The 22,666-nt window shown below is 42.1% G+C and overlaps 2 protein-coding genes across 3 annotated transcripts; one reads left to right on the forward strand and one right to left on the reverse strand.

Annotated features, from left to right (window-relative positions):
• Positions 1–1,376: 1,376 nt before the first annotated feature.
• On the reverse strand, positions 1,377–2,814 carry LOC147944401 (uncharacterized). The gene is made up of 2 exons (XM_087512569.1): positions 1,899–2,814; positions 1,377–1,810 (listed from the first exon to the last, which is right to left on the reverse strand). Exons 1-2 carry the CDS (start codon positions 2,812–2,814, stop codon positions 1,377–1,379), a joined length of 1,350 nt encoding a protein of 449 aa, XP_087368695.1.
• A 13,191-nt stretch (positions 2,815–16,005) lies between these two features.
• On the forward strand, positions 16,006–22,666 carry LOC147944402 (photosynthetic NDH subunit of subcomplex B 2, chloroplastic-like). Of its 2 annotated transcripts, XM_087450782.1 has the most exons (8): positions 16,006–16,500; positions 16,586–17,023; positions 19,071–19,940; positions 20,114–20,764; positions 20,863–21,649; positions 21,722–21,827; positions 22,066–22,100; positions 22,233–22,666. In XM_087450782.1, the coding sequence occupies exons 1-3, from the start codon at positions 16,081–16,083 to the stop codon at positions 19,653–19,655; spliced, it is 1,443 nt and encodes a 480-aa protein (XP_087306908.1). In that variant the 5' UTR covers positions 16,006–16,080; the 3' UTR covers positions 19,656–19,940; positions 20,114–20,764; positions 20,863–21,649; positions 21,722–21,827; positions 22,066–22,100; positions 22,233–22,666. The 2 variants fall into 2 exon arrangements, with proteins under 2 accessions (XP_087306908.1, XP_087306907.1); XM_087450781.1 differs by having other exon boundaries at positions 22,066–22,666.

The raw sequence follows: 22,666 nt of genomic DNA on the forward strand, positions 1-22,666 counted from the left end.
GCTACTACATTCGCTTTGCCTGGGTGATACTGAATCTTCAAATCGTAGTCGGCTACGAACTTCATCCATCTCCTCTGGCGCAAATTAAGGTCCGGTTGCGTGAACAAGTACTTAAGACTTTGGTGGTCTGTAAATACTTGAACAGCTTCTCCATACAAATATGATCTCCATATCCTTAATGCGAACACCACGGCTTCCATCTCCAGGTCATGTGTGGGGTAGTTCTCCTCATACTTCCTTAGCTGCCTAGATGCATAGGCAATCACCCTATCACCTTGCATCAATACACATCCAACTACAACTCTTGATGCGTCTGTAAATACAGAATACAGTTGATTTGGCTCGGGCAGGGCTAACACTGGCGCGGTTGTCAGTGCTTCCTTTAACTTCCTGAAAGCTTCTTCTACCTCTTCACTCCATATAAATGGTACTCCTTTCCCGGTAAGTCGTGTCAAAGGCTTCGCGATAGTCGAAAACCCCTTTACAAACTTTCGGTAATAGCCTGCCAGGCCTAAGAAACTCCTAACTTCTGATGCGGTCGTTGGCTTCGGCCAATCCTGAATTGCGGCGATCTTTTCAGGGTCTGCGGACACACCATGCTCCGAAACTCGATGTCCTAAACACCCAATCTCCCTCTGCCAAAACTTGCACTTGCTAAACTTTGCGAATAGCTTCATGTCTCTTAACCTCTCCAAAACCTTCTTCAAATGCTCTGCGTGCTCCTGCGCACTACGCGAATATATCAGGATGTCATCGATGAATATTATCACGAATCGATCCAGGTAATCATGAAAAACTTCATTCATCAATCGCATGAATGCTGCCGGTGCATTGGTAAGTCCAAACGGCATCACCACGAACTCATACTGGCCATATCTTGTTTGAAACGCCGTCTTCATCACATCTTGTTCCGCAATTGAGATTTGATGATAGCCGGAGGCTAAATCAATCTTCGAAAACCAACTTGCTCCTCTCAGCTGGTCCAACAGCTCATCAATCCTTGGCAAAGGATACTTGTCCTTTATAGTTATGTTATTGATACCTCGGTAATCAATACATAATCGCATGCTTCCGTCCTTCTTCTTGACGAACAACAGTGGGGCTCCCCATGGCGACGAACTTGGTCGTATAAAACCCTTCTCCAACAAGTCTTCTAACTGAGTCTTGAGTTCAGCCAACTCGGCTGGTGCCATGCGATATGGTGCCTTAGCAATTGGGGTAGCTCCGGGCTCCAAATTTATGGTAAACGGATGGCTCCTAGGTGGAGGCAATCCTTCCAATGGCCTAAACACGTCCTCAAAGTCCTTGACTATAGCAATGTCCTCAACTTCCATGCCTTCCTTGTCATCTCCTCCCATGGCGGTCAGAGTGACTAATTAAACTTCATCCTCTTCAATCCATCTTCCAATCCTAGCTGCCGATGCGAAGTATGCCGTTTTACTTGGGCTGATCCCATTGAAAACTAGAGGGGTCCTTCCTCCATTTTCAAATATAACTCTGCTTCTGCTGCAGTCGATATGGGCTTGGTGTTCCGATAACCAATCCATTCCCAGAATAGCATCGAACCTATCCAATGGCATCACCAAAGGATTTACCGGGAGGTTCGTTTTTTGCAAGACTATCGACACTTCCTTAACCCATCTTCTTGTCTTCAGCGGTGGTTGATTACCAGCAGTGTAGACGTTGATGTTAACCTCTTCCTCCTCACACAAGTCTCCAAACTTGTCAACCACTTCGGGAGTCACAAAACTATTGGACGTTCCCGAATCGAATAGTACATGTGTGGGGTTACCACCAACAAGTAATGTTCCTAAAACGCAAAGCAAATATAACAAAATGCGATCACAAGAGAGTTAACAATCACTAACAATCACAAGAGAGTTAGAACCCAATCAAACCTGTTATAGGGCCCTTTGCGGCCTGTGGAGGTTTGGGTGGTTCTATTCCTAAAGCAAAAACATTTGCTGGGGTTGCTTGCTTCTTCGCTGGGGGTTCCTTCACTTGGTTCACTGCCTGGGCACGGTTCACAGTTTGGGCGTTCGGTTTGGCCGGCTTCGACGGACATGAGTTTGCATAATGTCCTAACTCGCCACAGTAGAAACACGTGACGGTTGACGGATTGTTACTCTTCGTTTCCTCAACAGTCGGACAAGCGCGAGCGAAATGCCCAACTTGCCCGCACACATAGCATCCCCTCGGATCCATGTTGCTCACATTACGACCACCTTGGCTAACGTTCATCTTAACCTTCCCGCGGCCTGCGCCCCAATTCCGTCCAACTATTTGATTCACCTTCCGGGTGTTCACAATCTTAGTCTGCTGGACGGTTTCCTTCTTTTTATCCCTAGCTGCAATCTCCTTTTCTTTCTCAATCGCTTCCTCAACACTTACCGCTCTCTCTTCTACTTCCTCGACACTGCGGTACATCACCGCGTGCAACCTTCCTCTAATATCTAGCCTGAGTCCGTTGAAGAATCTCCAGGCCATCGCTAGCTCGTCGTCATTTCCTTGATACAGGTACCTCCGGAGTCTCGTAAAAATTCTCCCATATGCTCGAACGGTCATTTCACCTTGTTCTAATTGCAAAAACTGACTCTCCAACCGATCGCGTGACTCTGGTGGAAAGTACTTCAGCTCGAACTCTTTCTTAAAGATTCCCCATGTTATCGTCTGAAATCGATATCGCGAAACTACGGTATCCCACCATGCACGAGCATCTTCCTCCAAGAAATTAACCACTACGGTATCCCACCATGCACGAGCATCTTCCTCCAAGAAATCATGCACGAGCACGAAACTACGGTATCCCACCATGCGAGAACAAATCACGCCCTTCAGCCAGTCCCTTGGCGAGGTTCCCGACCACACGACATATCCTTCAGGCTTTGCAACCCTACGGACACGCCGTGCGTTGGGCCGACTTGGACTAAGTCTATATCAGTACGACCCGCCCGATTTAAAAGAAAATACGAATACATTAAAACTTCAACAAGTTTCCACAACCGATTACACAAAATAGTTCACAAGGCTTAACGCCAAAGTTTGGTTCGCAAATAAAAGTACTTTGAATTTTACAATAGACACCAAAAAGAAAACTACTCCGGAGTCCTATCGTTCACCACACCCTCTAGTTCCCTCTAGGGTCACCTGCAGAACAACAATATTATCATAAGTGAGCTCAGGGTTCCTGCAGAGAAATAAATCCCAAATCCCAATTCCCCATTAACAATCAACATGCACGCAAACACAACAACATGCGAACATAAATAAGCAACATGCAAGAATAGATAGACAACATGCAGGCATAAGCCATTAACAAGCAAGTAAGCGATTAACATGCAAGCAAGCAAAACAACTTAACAACCATCAGAGATGACATGCGGAAGCTAAGAAGCTAACAAAATCATTCTACCAATAATCGCAACTACATGCAACAATATACAACAACATGCAATAACATGCAACAACAAAACTTGAAAAGAAACAGAAGTTTTTAACAAGTTTAATTTATCTGGGCCCGGCATGCATTCCTCTTCCCCAACCCCTCATGAATTCTCAAAACGCAACCACAAAGGCAGGCGTTTGGATATCAACCAAAATTACACCGTCATGTAAAATAGCCTCGGCCAGGGTAGCGAGCCCAGTAACGTCCGAGCTCTTCGTGACCAACCCTGCACACACACGAACATGGGTTGCATGTCGCGGCTGCATGTGGCACGGAATGGGAAGGATAGCCATACCAAATCTTAAAACACTTAGCCGGAATTTCTCGCGGACTAAAGCGCCTTAAGATCTCACCGAAATTTATACTTGAATTTATACGGTTCACAAAACGATAATTTTACAAGTATCTCAACCAAAACTCGCCTTTGTTACTAGATCATCTCGATCTAGCAACTAGCACAACCTCACCACGCATGCATTTAAACAAGAAAACATAAAAGAACTTCAAGTAAATGCATCTACATGCAACATGCAAAACCGCGCACTAGATGGATGTTTTTAACTCTCCATCTAAGCCGATGCAAATATGTGCCTGAACTCACAGTAAACCATCGACGAATGATCTCCGTTGATGAAGCTCTTCTCGCGGCAACTCGGATCTCTCTTTCGGTTAGAATAGATTTCCTTATCGATCTAACGTTGATGGTCTTGGTCGATAGTCTTCTCTTGCAACTTCTTCTTCTTCTCGCAAACACCTTCTTCTTCTCTCGATTTCTCTCAACTTACCCTTTCTTTCTTTCTGAGAAAATGAGAGGAATGAGAGCTTATTTATAGGGTGAATGGGCGGCGGAGACAGCCAATGAGAGTCACATGCACACTCCCTATTAGAGGGACTTCAACACTTGGAAGCTCCTTGATTAGCCACCTTGAATTCCACTTAAGCTTTCTCAATTTTTTAATCCTCCCACTAATGCTCCACTAAGACTTCTTGAATAAAATATTCACCCACTAACTTCCACTAACTTCTCTTGATTATAATATTAATCCACTTAGCTTCCTTGACTTAAGTGATTCTTGATGGGAAGACTTTTAACAACTTCGGTCGATCATCGTCGATCATCGGTAGCTCTCTCGGCAACTACCGGCATCCATCGGCAGCTTCCTTTGGATACTCGGCGACTTCCTCGAGTACTCGATAACTTCCTCGAGTACTCGGTACTTTCCTCGAGTACTCGGTACTCTCGGCAATTCTTGGCGTCTACCGGACGATGCGTCTCGGACGGTACGGGCAGTACGTCTCGGACGACTCGGACAACTCTTGGTCCGTTACACTTTCCTCGGACTTCCCTTCATCAAATTTTCAGCTCTTCTTACTGCCTTCCTTTCTCGATCTTCTGGACTTGAATGGACGTCAAAACTTTATCCCTTGGTGAGGGTCACTACAGTGCCCGTGTGTGGCGATCTTTTTAGACTTTGTGTGGCCTTTGTGGCGGGCTGTTTAGCCGTGTGTGGCCTTTGTGGCAGGCTGTTTAGCCATTGTGTGGCCTTTGTAGCGGGCTGTTTAGCCAATTGTGTGGCCTTTGTGGCCGGCTGTTTAGCCAGAATGTCTTGGTGACGGTCCTTCGGGACAGATGGTCTTTGTGACGGTCCTTCGGGACGAGTGGCCTTGGTGGCGGTTCTCTTTAGGACATTTTTTGGCCTTGGTGGCGGTCCTCTTTAGGACATTTGTTTGGCCTTGGTGGCGATCCTCTTTAGGACATTTGTTTGGCCTTGGTGGCGGTCTTCTTTAGGATGTTTTGTTTGGCCTTGGTGGCGATCCTCTTTAAGACATTTTGTTTGGCCTTGGTGGCGGCCCTTGTGGCATGTATATGATCCTTGTGTGGTCATGAGGTATTCCAGTAAGGGGATATGTGGTTGGTAGGACATTGTGATGTTTTACGTGAGCCACGAGAAGGAAACCTGGATAGGGATAGGACTCAGACGTGTTCAGAATTGTTTGCACGCGGCTCTTGGACTCAGCCAATAAGAACTTAAGGTCTAGGCCTATGAGTAAAGGAAAGTTCAAAAGTCGAGAGCAAATGACGCTTGGAGCGTGAGTCTATCGCCTAGAGGTGACCTTCTGTAGATCGGTCAGAGGAGTGCGGGCCGCGGAGACGGTTGCACGGGAGTCCTTGGCTGATGGTTGTTCGAGATTCGAGGACGAATCTAAATTGGTGGGGGCGAATTGTAACATCCGTGAACCAAAATCCCGGTTTGGGAGTTGCATCGGTCGATGCAGATGTTGCATCGGTCGATGCAAGGTCGAGTTCCTGTGTTTTGACTTAAGTTAAACACTGCGTTTTGGGTAAGGGAAAACCCTTAAGCTCGGGTTTTGTCCCATTAGGCGTGTTTAGCCGCTTTTGAGAGAAACGAATGAGAAAGAGAAGTGTTCTTGGTGTTCTTGGTGATTCTTGGAGAATTAAGGCTGTTCCTGTAAAGATTTGTAGCTGGGATCATTGTAGGAGCTTCCTAGAAGCGTTTTTTCTTGTGTGTGGGTTCAGATTCGTCTTGGCAAAGGTAAGTGCAGGACCATGGCTTATCTAAGCTAGAGAACTCTCTAATCTGCTTGTTGTGTGATGTTAGACTTGTTAGATTGTTGCTATGGACGTTGGGAAGCTTTCTTGTGGCTTGGGATCGAGTTTTCGTGGTTGTAGGAACGAAGATCCAGCGAGAAGCTTTGGAGGAAAACAATGCTCGGCATTGCATCGGTCGATGCACCTTGTGTGTCGGTCGATGCATATGCGAGGACGGCGCGTAAACTCTAGGGTTTTCGTGTTATCTCGAGCATGCGTCGGTCGATGCAATGGGAGCATCAATCGATGCAAGTTAACCTTGCATCGGTCGATGCATATCTTGCGTCGGTCGACGCAACTTCCAACTGGTGTTGGTCGATGCATGTTGGTGTCGGTCGATGCAGTGTCCTGGTTTGTTATTGTTGATTGTTGATTGATGTTTGATGGTTAGAGATGACTCTATTGCTTGTGTGTATAGCCCAGTAGATGGGAGGATTGCCTTACTGAATGTTTATAAAATTCTCATGCATTGCAATATGTGTTTGTGGTGCTGGTAAAGGCAAAGTGTGATCGTGGAATCAAGGCAATGAAGAGGAGGCTGTTCTAGGGACTCGGTTTTATGTTGTCTGGCATTGCTAGGTTGCTAGATTTGGGTCATTAGAACATTGCTAGGTTGCTGGTTCTATGATTTCTGTTATTTGGTTATTGGATATTGCTGATGTTATGAATATTGGTTATTATATTTATTGGATATTATTATTGAATATTGGTTGGTTATTTCCGTTGTTGAATGTATTTGTGGTTAGGTGGCTAGTGGATATGGGACCACTAGTTGTAGTTTATTTATTATATTATAATTATTATTTATTTTTTTTTAAAAATGGTCGGTCCTTTCATTTTGGTATCAGAGCCCTTACGGTTCTAGGTTTGGGTTCACTAGGTTTCTGTTGAGGTGTTTGGGATTGCATGTCTTGATTGATTATGTGAGTTAGTCAATTGTGTGTGGCATGGAGTCCTAGAACATCCTCTTCGAGCCGACTGTGTGATTCCACAGTGAGTTTATGTTTCTGTGTTATAATAGAAATTGTTTGGTTAGCCTTCTGTTCATGGTAGTGCAGATGGTTAGAGGTGATGCTGTGGGTGGTCGTGGTCGTGGACGCGGACGTGGTCGTGGACGTGGACGTGGTCGTGGTAGGGGCAGAGTCTCAGTGGTTAGTGAGACCGAGGACGAGACTGTGACAGCTGAGGGTGTTGGCGAGTCGCAGGGTGTTCCGGGGGATTCCGTGAGTGTGGCAGGAGGGAGCGGTGTTGATGCTCCAGTGGCCGGTAATGCTAGGGTCCCGGGTGTTTGAGTCCCAGCGGGTGGAGTCCCTGGTACTGAAATTGCGGCTATGCTAGCACAGGTGTTAGCGCTGTTACCACCAGGAGCGGCAGCCAGTGGTTGCGGATGTGGGAGCACATGGACGTTATTTGTCTATGCTCAAGGAGATGAAGGGTTTTTTCACTGAGAGGTTTTCGGGTGGTACAGATCCTACTGTTGCGGATGCGTGGAGGACGAGTGTGGAACGTAACTTCCATACTCTGAGATGTCCTGAGGAGTTTTGGGAGGACATTGGGGTCTACTATTTGAGTGGTGATGCTGAGTTTTGGTGGAGATCAGTGGCTGCTAGGAGATTTCAGCGGGAGATGACTTGGGCTGACTTCGTCTTAGAGTTTAACCGCAAGTATTTTCCTAGAAAGGCATTGGATCGGTTTGAGGTGTAGTTCCTTCAGTTGTCTCAGGGGACACGGTCAGTGCGAGAGCTGGACTTGGAGTTCAGTCGACTTCTTTGTTATGGGGGTCAGGCTTTGGAGTCTGAGGAGGCTCAGATCAGGAGGTTTTTGAGAGCTCTACGTGATGATTTGAGAGTTCACTGTAGAGGGCGGAGTTATGCTACGCATGCAGAGCTGGTTGAGACTTCAGCAGAGATTGAGGAGGACATCCGGGCACAGTTAGTGGCGGTAGCTCCAGCAGTTCAGCCTAGTAAGGCTCCGCAGCAGGGTGGTTCTAGCAGGGGCGGTAGGCCTGCACAGGGAACCAAGAGGAGGTGGAAGGCTACGCAGAAGCCGAGTGGTGCGAGTTGCTTCGGTTGTGGGAGCAAGGATCACAGGGTTGCTAGTTGTCCCAAGAGGAGTGCTCCGACGGCAGGGCCTTGTGTATATTATCATTGTAGGGAGACAGGGCACATCAGGTCTTTTTGTCCCAAGTTGCAGCCGGCAGCAGTGGCAGCATTGCAGCAGGTGAAGCCTGGAGGTCAGCAGGTGGCACGGATTGAGAAGGCGCCACGAGTTTACACGACAGCAGAGACTGGTGGAACCAGTGCCGGGGCGATCACAGGTATATTTTCTGGTACTTAAACTTTGTGAATTGTAGTATGTTCATATTGTATATGTTTCCTGTGATAAAGTGTTAGGTTCTCAACACATGAGGTTTGTGTAGGGACCTTGTTGGTGGGCGGGTTTAAGTCCCATGTTATGTTTGATTCTGGAGCTTCTCATAGCTTCATTACTCCGGTGTGTGCAGAGAGTGCGGGGATCAGCGGGGATCCTGGAGAGCGTTCAGGAGTTGTCAGAGTTGCGGGAGGCGAGTTCCTGAGAGTGATTGGATGAGCTAGAGGAATTGATATTCAGATCGCAGGAGAGTCGTGGCCAGCGGATTTGCTTATTAGTCCAGTGGAGTTGTATGATGTCATTCTCGGGATGGATTGGTTGCATCGGCATATGGTCCATTTGGATTGCCATCGGGGTAGAGTGGAGTTTGAGCGTCCAAGAGGGAAGTTGGTGTTTCAATGTGTTAGACCGACTTCGGGGAGTCTCGTGATCTCAGCCATTCAGGTTGGGAAGATGATCGAGAAGGGCCGTGAGGCTTATTTGGTTACTATATCTATGCCAGAGTCAGTGGGGAAGTCTACGGTTAGCGGTATTCCAGTAGTGGAGGAGTTTGAGGATGTGTTTCAGTCTTTGCAGGAATTACCACCATCTCGGTCGGATCCTTTTACCATTGAACTGGAATCGGGGATGATGCCGTTATCCAAGGCTCCTTACAGAATGGCTCCAGGAGAGATAGCAGAGCTTAAGAAGCAGCTAGAGGATCTGTTGAGTAAGGGATTCATCCGTCTTAGTGTATCACCGTGGGGAGCACCGGTGTTGTTTGTGAAGAAGAAGGATGGGAGTTTCAGGTTGTGCATTGATTATTGGGGTTTGAACCGGGTCACTGTGAAGAACAAGTACCCTTTTCCTAGGATCGATGAGTTGTTGGATCAGTTGAGGGGTGCTACTTGATTCTCCAAGGTAGATCTGGTGTCGGGTAATCATCAGATACCGATTGATGAGGCAGATGTGAGGAAGACGGCTTTCATGACGAGGTATGGGCATTATGAGTTTGTGGTGATGCTTTTCGGGTTGACTAACGCGCAAGCAGCGTTTATGAGATTGATTAACAGCGTGTTTCAGGAGTTTCTGTATGTGTCTGTCATCATTTTCATCGATGATATCCTGGTTTATTCTAAGAGTCCTGAGGAGCATGCAGTGCATTTGAGGGCAGTTATGGAGAAGCTTCGGGAACAGAAGTTGTTTGCTAAGTTGAGCAACTGCAGTTTTTGGCAGCGTGAGATGGGCTTTCTGGGTCACATTGTTTCTGCAGAGGGGGTTTATGTAGATCCAGAGAAGATTCAGGCTATCAGAGATTGGCCTAGACCGCAGAATGCCACAGAGATCAGGAGTTTTCTTGGTTTGGCAGGGTACTACAGGAGATTTGTGCAGGGGTTTGCGAGCAGAGCACGTCCTATGACTAAGTTGACAGGGAAGGATGTTCCTTTTGTTTGGTCAGAAGAGTGTGAGGAAGGCTTTGCAAGCCTGAAGGAGATGTTGACTACTGCGCCAGTGTTGGCTTTGCCTGAGCAGGGGGAACCCTATGTTGTTTATACAGATGCATCTAGAGTTGGTTTGGGGTGTGTTCTGATGCAGCATGGGAAGGTGATTGCCTACGCTTCGCGGCAGTTGCGGGTGCATGAAGGCAACTATCCTACTCATGATTTGGAGATGGGTGCAGTAGTTTTTGCCCTGAAGATTTGGAGATCTTATCTTTATGGTGCAAAGGTACAGGTGTTTACAGATTATAAGAGTCTCAAGTATATATTCACTCAGCCTGAGTTGAATTTGAGGCAGAGGCGGTGGATGGAGCTTGTGGCAGATTATGATTTGGAGATGGCCTATCACCCTGGTAAGGCTAACACGGTTGTAGATGCTCTGAGTCGGAAGAGGGTAGCTTCGGCTCAGGAGCAGGAGATGGAGTCTCTGGTAGGGGAGATCAGTGCTTTGAGCTTGTGTGCTGTTTCACAGGAACCGTTGGGTTCGGAAGCAGTCAATAAAGCAGATCTTCTGAGTAGAGTGCGGCTGGCTTAAGAGAAGGATTTGGGGCTGGTGAATGCCTCTAAGGATGTGGATTCAAGGTATGAGGTCTCAGATAATGGTACTATCTTCGTGCCCGGTCGGGTTTGTGTGCCCAATGATGAGGAGTTGAGGCAGGAGATTCTGAGAGAGGCTCATGCGAGCAAGTTGTCTATTCATCCAGGAGCGACTAAGATGTACCGTGATCTCAAGAGGTACTATCATTGGGTCGGGATGAAGAAGGATGTGGCTAGTTGGGTTTCGAGGTGTAATGTGTGTCAGCTAGTGAAGGCTGAGCACCAGGTTCCTGGCGGTTTACTGAAGAGTCTACCCATTCCTGAATGGAAGTGGGATATGATCACTATGGATTTTGTGGTAGGATTGCCAGTGTCACGGACCTTTGATGCCATATGGGTCATTGTGGACTGGTTGACTAAGTCGGATGTCCTACATGCCTCAAGCAAATCTTCCCTAGACAATGAATCTCTTAAATCTTGCTAAAACACTCTCGTGATAGAAACAATCAGCCTTGGTCACTCCCCTACCCAACTCTCGTTGGAGAAACATGACCAAGCAGGCATTACAAACCGATTCATTATTTTCAATAAACTCCTTACACATCTAATCTCTTAAGCTAAGTGAGTAAATCTCTAGCATTGATTGATTCAACCATTTCAACAACATCTCTCGATGGCAAAACACCCTAGATCTATTCTAAACCTCTCGGTCTGAAAATAGCATTAAGAACACCAATCTAGAAAGGAATTTCTATAAAATAAATATTCAAGCTAAGACATCCTAACCGATCAAGAACACCTATTTGTCTATCCCATCTCTAGAAACTTTATTTCACTACTCATATCTCATGGTAAAAAGCATAGAGAGAAAAATGAATGAAAATTGCATTGTATTGAAAATAAGATAAAAGTAGTAGAGTACATAATCGAAAACTAGAAAGAACAGCAAAAGAAACAAAATCGAATCCTAACAAAGTGGAAAAAGTGTTTGAGTCGCTCAATCTCTCTCTCAGAAGCTCTCGCTCTCTGTTCTGAGTGTCTGTGACGTGCTAGGGCGAGAAGAAGAAGAGGGGGGTTTATATATGGAAACCACTTTAACCTAGCTGCTCAGTCCTGCTCGAGGGTCTGCTCGAGGCGGTGCACGAGGATCAAGTTGGGTAGTTCCTCGGGTAGGTCTTCGGGTTACTCTTCCTGCTCTTAGATCGTCTTTGATCGGGCTGAGGTTGAGACTGTTCTTCTTGCACAATCGCTCCTTCGAGTACATGCTCGGGTTTGACCTCGTTTTTCTCCATTTTAGGCTATAAAGCACATCTTTACATCTGATAACAAGCTTTTCACCCACCCAGGGTATCAATTCCCTATGCAGTTGTAGTACAAAGGGTTATCAATCCAAATGGTTGTTATGCTAGCAGATAAGATATGATCAGAAACAAGCAAGTCAAGCCAAGCAATAATTAGGGTTTAATCTAACAATCCTAAAAGAAGCAAAAGTAAATAAAGAGGCAAGAACCACACGATCTAAGCACTCGATGCAAGCATTCGAGTACAGGATCGGGTAGAGTGATCGGACCAAGAAGTCAAGGATGAACAGCTCTAAGGTATACACGAAGCTGGTGATCGAGTACTAGTTCGGGTAAGGGATCGAGTTATGGAATAAATTTAAACAATAAAGTTAACACTAAAAAGAATAGCAAAAGAAATAAAAATGAATCCTAACAAAGTGGAAAAAATGTTTAAATCGCTCAGTCTCTCTCTCCGAAGCTCTCGCTCTCTGTTCTTAGTGTCTGTGGCGTGCTAGGGCGAGAGGAAGAAGAGGGGGGTTATATATGGAAACCCTTTTAACCTAGCTGCCCAGTCCTGCCCGAGGGTCTGCTCGATGCGGTGCACGAGGATAAGGTCAGGTTGTTCCTCGGGTAGGTCTTCGGGTTATTCTTCTTGCCTTTGGATCCTCTTTGATTGGGTTGAGGTTCGGACTGTTCTTCCTGCTCAATAGCTCCTTCAGGTACATGCTCGAATTTGACCTTGTTTTCCCCCATTTTAGGCTCTAAAGCACCTGTTTTCATCCAGAATGCACAAATGCAAGAATGCAGCACCCTAAATGGCCTAAATGCAAATTACTACAGTTAATGACCTAAAAATGCTACGGTTAGGGTATATATAATGCAAAATATGGACAAAAAAGGGTGTCTAAAACATGTAAGTTAGAGAGTTATCATCATCCAAAATGCACAAATGCAACAATATAGCACCCTAAAGCACCTGTTTGAGATGGATTTGGGGAGTTTAAAAAACACTTATACCCATTTTGTCCCTAAACAGGCTAAAACCAAAAACATTGCTTAGAAGCTTTAAACAGCTTTGTTAGTGTTTCTGGGGTTAAAATGTGTCTTAATCCAATACAAATAGTTAACTGTAAGAGTTTGAGATGGATTTGGAGAGTTTTCAAAACACTTATACCCATTTTGTCCCAAAAGAGGCTAAAACCGAGAAAACATTGCTTAGGAGCAGTAAACCGCTTTGTTAGTTTTTCTTGGGTTAAAATGTGTCTTAATCCAATGAAACTGACTAATTATAAGATTTTGAGATGGATTTGGAGAGTTTTAAAAAAACTTATACCCATTTTGTCTCGAAATAGACGAAAACCGAGAAAACAGGCTAAAACCCAGAAAACATTGCTGAGGAGCTGTAAATAGCTTTGTTAGTATTTCTAGGATTAAAATGTATCTTAATCCAATGCAACTGACTAATTATAAGAGTTTGAGATGGATTTGGAAAGTTAAAAAAACACTTATACCCATTTTGTCCCAAAACAGGCTAAAACTGAGAAAAAATTGCTTAGAATCTGTAAACAGTTTTGTTAGCGTTTCTTGGGTTAACATGTGTCTTAATACAATGCAACTGACTAATTAAAAGAGTTTGAGATAGATTTGGAGAGTTTAAAAAACACTTATACCCATTTTGTCCCAAAACAGACTAAAACCGAGAAAACATTGCTTAGGAGCTGTAAACCGCTTTGTTAGTGTTTCTTGGGTTAAAATGTGTCTTAATCTAATGAAAATGACTAATTATAATAGTTTGAGATGGATTTAGAGAGTTTACAAAAAACTTATACCCATTTTCTCCCAAAACAGACGAAAACCGAGAAAACAGGCTAAGAACCGAGAAAACATTGCTTAGGAGCTGTAAACAGCTTTGTTAGTGTTTCTAGGGTTAAAATATGTCTTAATCCAATGCAACTGACTAATTTAAGAGTTTGATATGGATTTGGAAAGTTAAAAAAACACTTATACCCATTTTGTCCCAAAAAAGGCTAAAACCACAAAACAGGCTAAAACTGAGAAAAAATTACTTAGAACTTGTAAACAGCTTTGTTAGTGTTTCTTGGGTTAAAATGTGTCTTAATACAATACAACTGACTAATTATAAGAGTTTGAGATAGATTTAGAGAGTTTAAAAAACACTTATACCCATTTTGTCCCAAAATAGACTAAAACTGAGAAAACAGACTAAAACCTAGAAAACATTGCTTAGGAGCTGTAAACAGCTTTGTTAGTGTTTCTAGGGTTAAAATATGTCTTAAGCCAATGCAACTGACTAATTATAAGAGTTTGAGATGGATTTAGATAATTTAAAAAACACTTATACCCATTTTGTCCCAAAACAGGCTAAAACCGACAAAACAGGCTAAAACTGAGAATAAATTGCTTAGAACCTGTAAACAGCTTTGTTAGCATTTCTAGGGTCAAAATGTGTCACAATACAATGCAACTGACTAATTATAAGAGTTTGAGATGGATCTCGAGAGTTTAAAAAACATTGATACCCAATTTATCCCAAAACAGGCTAAAACCGAATAAACAGCTTTGTTAGTGTTTCTAGGATCAAAAAAAGTGTCACAATCCAATGAAACTGACTAATTATAACAGTTTGAGATGGATTTGGAGAGTTTGAAAAAAACTTATACCCATTTTGTCCCAAAACAGGATAAAACCAAGAAAACATGCTAAAACCAAAAAAAAACATTGCTTAGAAGCTATAAACAGCATTGTTAGTATTTCTAGGGTTAAAATGTGTCTTAATTCAATGCAACTGACTAATTATAGGTGTTAGAGATAGATTTGGAGAGTTTTTAAAATACTTATACCCATTTTGTCCCAAAACAGGCTAAAACCGAAAAACAGGCTAAAACCAAGAAAAAATTTGTTTAGAAGCTGTGAAAAGCTTTATTAGTGTTTCTAGGGTAAAAATGTATCACAATCCAATGCAACTGACTATTTAATTGTTACAGATGGATTTTGAGAGTTTAAAAAACACATATACCCATTTTGTCCAAAAACATGCTAAAACCGAGAAAACAAGCGAAAACTTTGAAAACATTGTTTACAAGCTTTAAACAGTTTTGTTAGTGTTTCTAAGGTCAAAATATGTCACAATCCAATGTATTTGACTAATTATAAGAGTTAGAGATTGATTAGATGTGTTTAGACGACACTTATAGCCATTTTATCCCAAAAGAGGCAAAAACCAAGAAAACAGCCTAAAACCTAGAAAACATTGCTTAGAAGCTGTAAACAGCTTTGTTTGTGTTTCTAGGGTCAAAATGTGTCACAATCCAATGCAAATTACTAATTATAAGAGTTTGAGATGGATTTGGAGAGTTTAGACAAAACTTATACCCATTTTGTCCCAAAACAGGCTAAAACCGAGAAAACATTGCTTAAAGGCTGTACATAGCTTTGTTAGTGTTTCTAGGGTTAAAATGTGTAACAATCCAATGCAACTGACTAATTATAAGAGTTTGAGATGGATTTGGAGAGTTTTGACAACACTTATACTCATTTTGTTATAGAACATGCTAAAACCGAGAAAACATTATTTGGAAGCAATAAACACTTTTGTAAGTGTTTCTAGGGTCAAAATGTGTCACAATCCAATGCATTTGACTAATTATAAGAGTTAGAGATGGATTAGGAGTGTTTAGACCACACTTAGACAACACTTATACAAAATTTTGGTAGGAAATTCGTTTTCCTACGAAATGTTTTATGAAAGTTCTTACCAACATTTTTAGTAGGAAATTCGTACCAATTTCATTTTCCCATGGAACATTTCTTACCAACTTTTTTTTTGTATAAAAACGGTGAATAACACATGTTCTAATTTTTTGTGCCATAAGAAATCATATGTTTTCTTGGATAAGACACATGTTATCTAAAGCCTGAAGACGTTCCTTTAAAATAAAAATTTAGATGAAATTCTAAATCTAAAATCTAAAGTTTACATTTTTTGTCTTCATTATTTTTCTTACATGTAAAGTTTTAAATTAATATTTAAAAAGAAGGTGCCATTATATTATAACTTTAGATACACAAATGATATGATTATGTTATCATCTTGTATTTAGTTTTGTACAAACTTTTTAGACCACAGGTTTTTATCAAATAAAAGGCTGTAGTTATTATGGGTTAATTCCGGCTAATATCTTGTGAGTAAAATTATGTTATGTTGAAGGACAACCACAGGCTAAGGAAAATAGTGGCAGAAAACGGAGGAAGAAAACAAAGTTTGGAAAAAGATTAGGCTTTTTTCGGACTACAAACTTCACTCGTCTTATCTTTTCTTCTCCTTACTCTCCATCGATGGCTTCTCTTATCTCTTTTTCTTCTCTCCCAAAACCAAAAGCCATAAGAAGTTCAATTTCAGCTCCTCAGACATTGACAATAATTGAGAGGCTTAAAGATAAATTCGGACGAAAGGGAATAAAATTCTCCGAATCAAACAACGTTCCTATGGTGGAGCTAAAGGTCAGAAATGGAAGTTCATTAAAGATGAGTCTATCAGACGCGCATGTGGTTTCATATAAGCCAAAGGTATACTGGAAAGACGAGGGATTGGAGGAAGTTCTTTACACAACTGACGGTGATGAGATTAGAGGTGGAGTAGGTGTTGTTATTGTAAACGGAAAAGAAGCTACCGGACCAAAAGGAGAGTCTTCAGTAATCTCAGGATATGAGTGGAGTGTCAAGGATACTGATTCAGACGCCATTGATGCTCTTCAGGTGATTGATTGATTCCCCCCCCCCCCCTCCCTCCCCAAATAAAAATATCAAATCTTACTGATGATATCTTTGTGAACATTCTCAGATCGAACTGTGCTGTACGGTCGGACATCTCGACATAACCTATATCGTCTCTTTGTACCCAGTAAGCATGGCTACAGCTCTGGTGGTGAAGAACAATGGACGAAAACCCGTTACCCTTAAACCGGGGATTATGAGTTACTTGAGATTCAAGAAACGGAGTGGGGCTGGAATTCAAGGACTAAAGGGATGCTCTTATTGCCCCAACCCTCCTTTGTCATCGCCTTTTGAGCTCTTGTCTCCTTCAGAGGCAATGATGGTGGACTCGTCTGGGTGGTTTGCGTCGGAAGAAGCTGGGGAGAAGCCGGGGATTTGGGCAGTAGAAGATTCTGTGATTACACTTCTTGAGAAAAAGATGAGTAGAATATATGGTGCTCCTCCGGCTGAGAGATTAAAGGCCGTCTATCACACTCCACCTTCTAAATTTGAAACCATAGATCAGGTACCTGAAATGGAACTTCAACCCAGAAACAGAAGATTCAAGTGTATAAACGAACTTAATCTTAGACTAATATGGATCCTAAATGTCACAAAAACACACTCAAATGGGAAACGGCGCCAAATTGAAACAAGTTTATTTGTATGGTGGTGAATGATGATCAATGTAAGCAATGGTGATATGAATGGAATGATGGATGGGTGTTTCAATTCCCCTTATGCTATTGCAGTACAAGAGGTTTCAATCCTAAATGAGTGTTTGTGAACAGTTAAGATGTGCATATGAATCTAAGTTAAGACAAATGTAAAGATTTCTTGTCACTAACAATCCTAAGATGAAAATGTGAAATGCAGAAAATAAACTACAAGAACCAAGAACTAAATGCAAATGAAACTGAATGATTGAAACAGTAATGAAGCAAGAACAGAAATAGAAACTACTACTAATGAACTAATGCAAGACAATCAATGAACTGAAGACTAAATGTATGCAACAGGAATGAAATAGGAATGAAATGCAAATCATAAACCAGAGTTCTGGGGATGAACTCGAGCAAGCAGTCGACCGAGTGTAGGTCGAGTGAGAGGTCGAGTTGGCTAAATCCAGAAAACAGAGCAATACAATAAAAACAGAGCAATGCAAATACAAATCAATCAACAAGCAAGCAACAGGATTAAGACTTTAAAATCAATAAACAAAGAAGGTCCTGAGGATGGATTCATGGGATGAACTAATCATTGTGGTTATCTAACTTGGTCAACAAATCTCAAGCAAACTTTGAGCTAACCTCTAGACATATAAATCTAAGACAAGTTTCTCCCACTCTCATGGTCAAGAAACAATCAAACCTATGCAATTCTAGACTTGTTCTCACACAGTAAAAAATCTACACAAGCAGGCATTAAGCAATACATCTCAAACCAAACAAGACCTCTAATCTCTTAGCAAGCCTAATGGTAAGCTCTAGATCTAGCCTTATCTATGCTTCTTAAACATTGGTGTGATGCTAAGGAGCTTAAAATCAGATCCTAACCTCTCAGTTCAGGATCAGCATTAAGAACATCTAGCCTAGAAGAGATCTACAACAATCCAGCTTGACCAAATCACACAAACCACAAGATTAATCCATCCTAACCATCCTCAAGATCCTAGGAAGACTACTCACAACAAGACATGATGAACAAAGTCAAAAACCTAGGAAATATTGAAACTTGCATTATTAGAAAGATGAAACAAAGATCTTCAATATTAATCAAAGGATCAAACTCAAATTCTCAATATTCAGAAAGTTATGAAACTAACAATATTGAGGAATTTAGTCTTTTTCAAGTACAAGATCTAAGAAAAATAAAAGTGCAAAAGGAATAATTCCCAAAAGGGTAAAAACTAGGTTTAGAGAATATCTAAAAAGCTGGACTCTTTTGGTGGCTGCAGGTACAAGGCTTTATATAGGAGCGGAGTGGAAGCCCTAAAAATAGAAAAAGTCAAAGTAGTCAACGGCTCGGTCAACTCGACCAGTGCTCGGTCGAGTGGCTGGTCGAGCTGGCTTCTCTCGTGCAATCTCCACTCGGTCGAGTCCTCCTCAGCACACGGTCGAGTGTCTGGTCGAGTGTGTGGTCGAGTTGGACTCTGGACCTTGGTTCTTCAGCCTTAACTCCCTTGTTTCTTCCTCATGATTGCTTCACATCTCTTCTCTACTGCTTCCATGCTCCTTAAGCTCCAAAATCACCTGTTTATGCATGAAAAGATGCAAATACAATGCAACTAAACTCTAATGCATGATTAGTGCTAAAGCTACACAACAATGGCATAAATGGATGGCAAAAGATGCAAAAGATGTGAATAAACTAAGGGAAAACAAGGTAAAATATATGAACATCAGTCTTCCTCTTTATTTTTGAGTTACGGGTTATTGTCGCCGTCGTTGATGGCTGAGTTTGGACTGAGTTATCTTATGCTTTACGGCTGAGTTATGTATTTGTGGCGGAGTTATTTTATGCATTGCATTTTTCATGTGTTATGGCTGATTTATTTTATGCTTTACTATCAGATGGCTAAGGATATTTCTGAAGAACAAGCAAGGGATTACCCCCCAAGAATTTGGCCAGAAATGAAGTCTATTCTACATACTAAACAAATTAACACCAATTTCACAATGTTAGAATTCCCACAGATTAGGGAATCAGTAGGACTGGATGCGTGGGAAAAAACGAAGGATGTACCTATTGGAATAATCTCTAAGCTAGTTGATAGCCAATTCGTCTGGTCTGGTAAGGTTGTACATTTCCTACTATGTAACCAGTTTAGGGTACATAAGAAGGAGCTTTGGTTTGTGGTCGGCGGTCAACCTATCAGGTTTGGGTTGAATGAATTTCATTATCTGACGGGGTTAAACATAAACCCAATGCCTACTGAACGGTTTGAACTTGAAGAGGAACACAAAGAGTTCTTCAGACTTTTACAAGTGCCTGGTGGGGCAGGTCCAACGCTACTTGAACTCAGGGAAGCATTAAAAGTTTGTCGGGGATGGGTTAACATTGATCATCGTAAATGGTTGGGGCTGTTGCTTCTTCAACACATTGGACTTTATGGTTTGCATAATAACTCTGGAATTCCATATGAAAGTGCCAAATGAGTTTTTGATGATGAAGCCGTGAAGACTTATCCGTGGTGTCGGTCAGCATTTGAAGCTCTTGTTAATTCCATAAAGATGTTGAACCCTACGGGAAAGTCGTACACCCTTAGTGGGTTTACACCCGTGTTACAGGCTTGGGCGTATGAGTCCATCAAATGCTTTGGAGAACGGTTTGGGAATGCATCAGCTGAAGATGGTGGCATAACGATGCTTCAATGGGGTGGAAACCGTACACATTCCACGATGGTATCGGTAATTGCTGAAGATATCAAAGCGTTTGGTGAGGTAAGGTTTATATCTGGTTGAGTGATTGTTTAGTAATGGATGAGTTATGATTTAGTTATGGCTGAGTTATGGTTTAGTGACGGCTGAGTTATGTTTTAGTATTGGCTGATTTATGTTTTCGTGATGGGTGAGTTATTATTTACTGATGGGTCTCATATTCTCTTATGTTACAGCTGCGTGTGACTAAAATGGTTATGAAGGATGATGTACGCGAGCTACTTCATACGTGGCCAGATCAAAAAGACGACCCAGCAGTTGATCGCCTTATCCAAGACATACACGAGGATAAGTTTGTTAAAGGTTTTTGGGATGTTAAAACAGCTGTTGATTCTGACTCTCCTCTTGCAAAGAAGCAGAAAGTTGATTCTGACTCTCCTCCCGCAAAGAAGCAGAAAGTCAAGATGGTGGTAGTTTCCAAAAGTCAAGGTGGTGGATCTGGTGAAGGAGCTGAACAGAAGGTGATAGTTTCCAACAGTCAGAGTGGTGGATCAGTTGGAACTCTCATTGAGTTGGTGTCTAATTTAACCTCAAGGTTTGACACCTTGGAAAAAAACATTGGAGATAGAATAGAATAGAGGATGAATGAATGGTTTGAAACCAGGTTTGGATATGTTGAGAGTGATCTCAAGCAGATTAAAGAGCACGTGCTTTCCTTGGGTGTTGGGCAAACTGGCAAAAACACTTTTGATGAGTGGTCAAATTATAAAAATTTCAAAATAAAGAACCTGTTACCAGAAGACCTTCGGGATGAATTGTTGACAACAAAAAGTCCACCAGTAGTTCCAGGAAAAATGCAACAAAACTACTCTGTCAACAGTCCTCCGGTAATGTCTGAATTATGTTAATCTTATGGCTGATTTTCCAGAATGTTTAGGTTGAGTTATCATTATCTTTAATTGTCTTCGCTATGTTATACATGTAGGTGGCAGTGGTATGGCTGGGGTCAGTAGGAATCTGAATAAAGAGTTTGATAAAGATGATCCTCTTAATTTCATTGAGAAGTCTCCAGCTGCTACGAAACCAATTCAACGGCCTAACACGAGGAAAAATGCCAAAAATGAAAAGAAGGACAAAGAATTAGATGCAAAGAAGGCCAAAGATGAGGCGGTCGCTGCGAAGAAGATCAAAGAGTTGGCGGCAAAGAAGGCCAAAGATGAGGTGGCGGCTGCAAAGAAGGTCAAAGAGTTGGCGGCAAAGAAGGCCAAAGATGAGGCGGTGGCTGCAAAGAAGGTCAAAGAGTTGGCGGAAAAGAAAGTTGGAAATAATCCACCAAAGAAAAGAGGTAGAAAGACTACTAAGCCTAGTCACTTCATTCCATTGCAATATGTAGAACCTGATTTGAATGAGGGAGTATCCGAAGCTGGTGCAAACGCAGGTGCCGACGCTGCTGACAACAGTATATGTGATATGACAGCCGGGATTATGGCTGAAAACAATATCCTTGAACCTGAATCTGAGGATGATGAGGAGGAAAAGATTAGGCTTGATAGAATTAAAGCTTTAAGGCTGGAGAATGTTAAGCTGTCCCCGGATGGAAGTTCATTGAATAAACTACAAGCTACACAAGCGAGGATTTTTCCTTATATTGGGGACAATGGTCTGACGTGCATGAGGAAGAACTGTGTACCTGGAGCTGGAATATATGATCCTCTGGCACCGGTTGATGCGGTCAAGTTGTAGAAACTTTTGGAGTACCTAAAGATAGCCGAGTATGACCCTTTAGACCCTTGTTAATCACATCTTGTTAAAATTATATTAACCTGTTCTTATTTGTTTCTTAGGGATACACCATTAGGCAAGTCAACACCAAATATTGAATTCTATAGGACTCTCATCACCGAAAGAAAGAACTGGCTGACTGATACATTTGGGAGGCTGTCTGATAAAGTAAGTTTAACTTGATGTCTGAGTTATTATGTTTACAGCTGAGATATAATACATAATGGCTGAGTTATTATGTTTACGGCTGAGATATAATACATAGTGGCTGAGTTATTATGTTTATGGCTGTGTTATAATACATAATGACACTAGGTGGCAGTGGTATGATTTGTTATTGTTTACGACTGACTTATATTACATTATGGCTGAGTTGTTGTTTACTACTCAGTTTTTTGTTTTACAGCACATGGGCGCATTTATGAGACTCCTCAGTATTAGGTACAAACGAGATCTCTTCCCATTTCACATCAAACACATTGCGTTTATAGACCCGTGGTTCACCAGAACGATGGTTCGTGATTATAAACAGTTCGATATGAAACCCAAGTTTTTTAAATTGACTGGCAATAGTTATGAAGATTTCGTTAAAGGTTTGATTCCACTTGATGAACCGACTAATTTGAAGTGGATAGAAGATGTGGATCACCTGTATATTACTCCACAAACTGGAGGCAATCACTAGGTGGCGCTGCTGAAACAGAAGTATTTGGTGGTATGGATGATGAATGTATGCAATTGTGAGATATGAATGAATGGATGGTAAGGTGTTTCAATTCCCCTTATGCAGTTGCAGTATAAGAGGTGTCAATCCTATCTGAGTGTTTGTGAACAATCAAGATGTGCATATGAATCTAAGTCAAGCCAAATGTAAAGGATGTTTGTCACTAACAATCCTATGATGAAAATGTAAAGTATAGAAAGTAAAACTACAAGAACTAGATGCTAAATGTAAATGGAATAGGATGACTGTAACAGTTATGAAGCTAAAAAAGAAATTGAAACTA

Source organism: Camelina sativa, chromosome 5, assembly GCF_030686135.1.
Source record: "Camelina sativa cultivar CO46 ecotype springtype chromosome 5, ASM3068613v1".
Classification (NCBI taxonomy): Eukaryota; Viridiplantae; Streptophyta; class Magnoliopsida; order Brassicales; family Brassicaceae; genus Camelina; species Camelina sativa.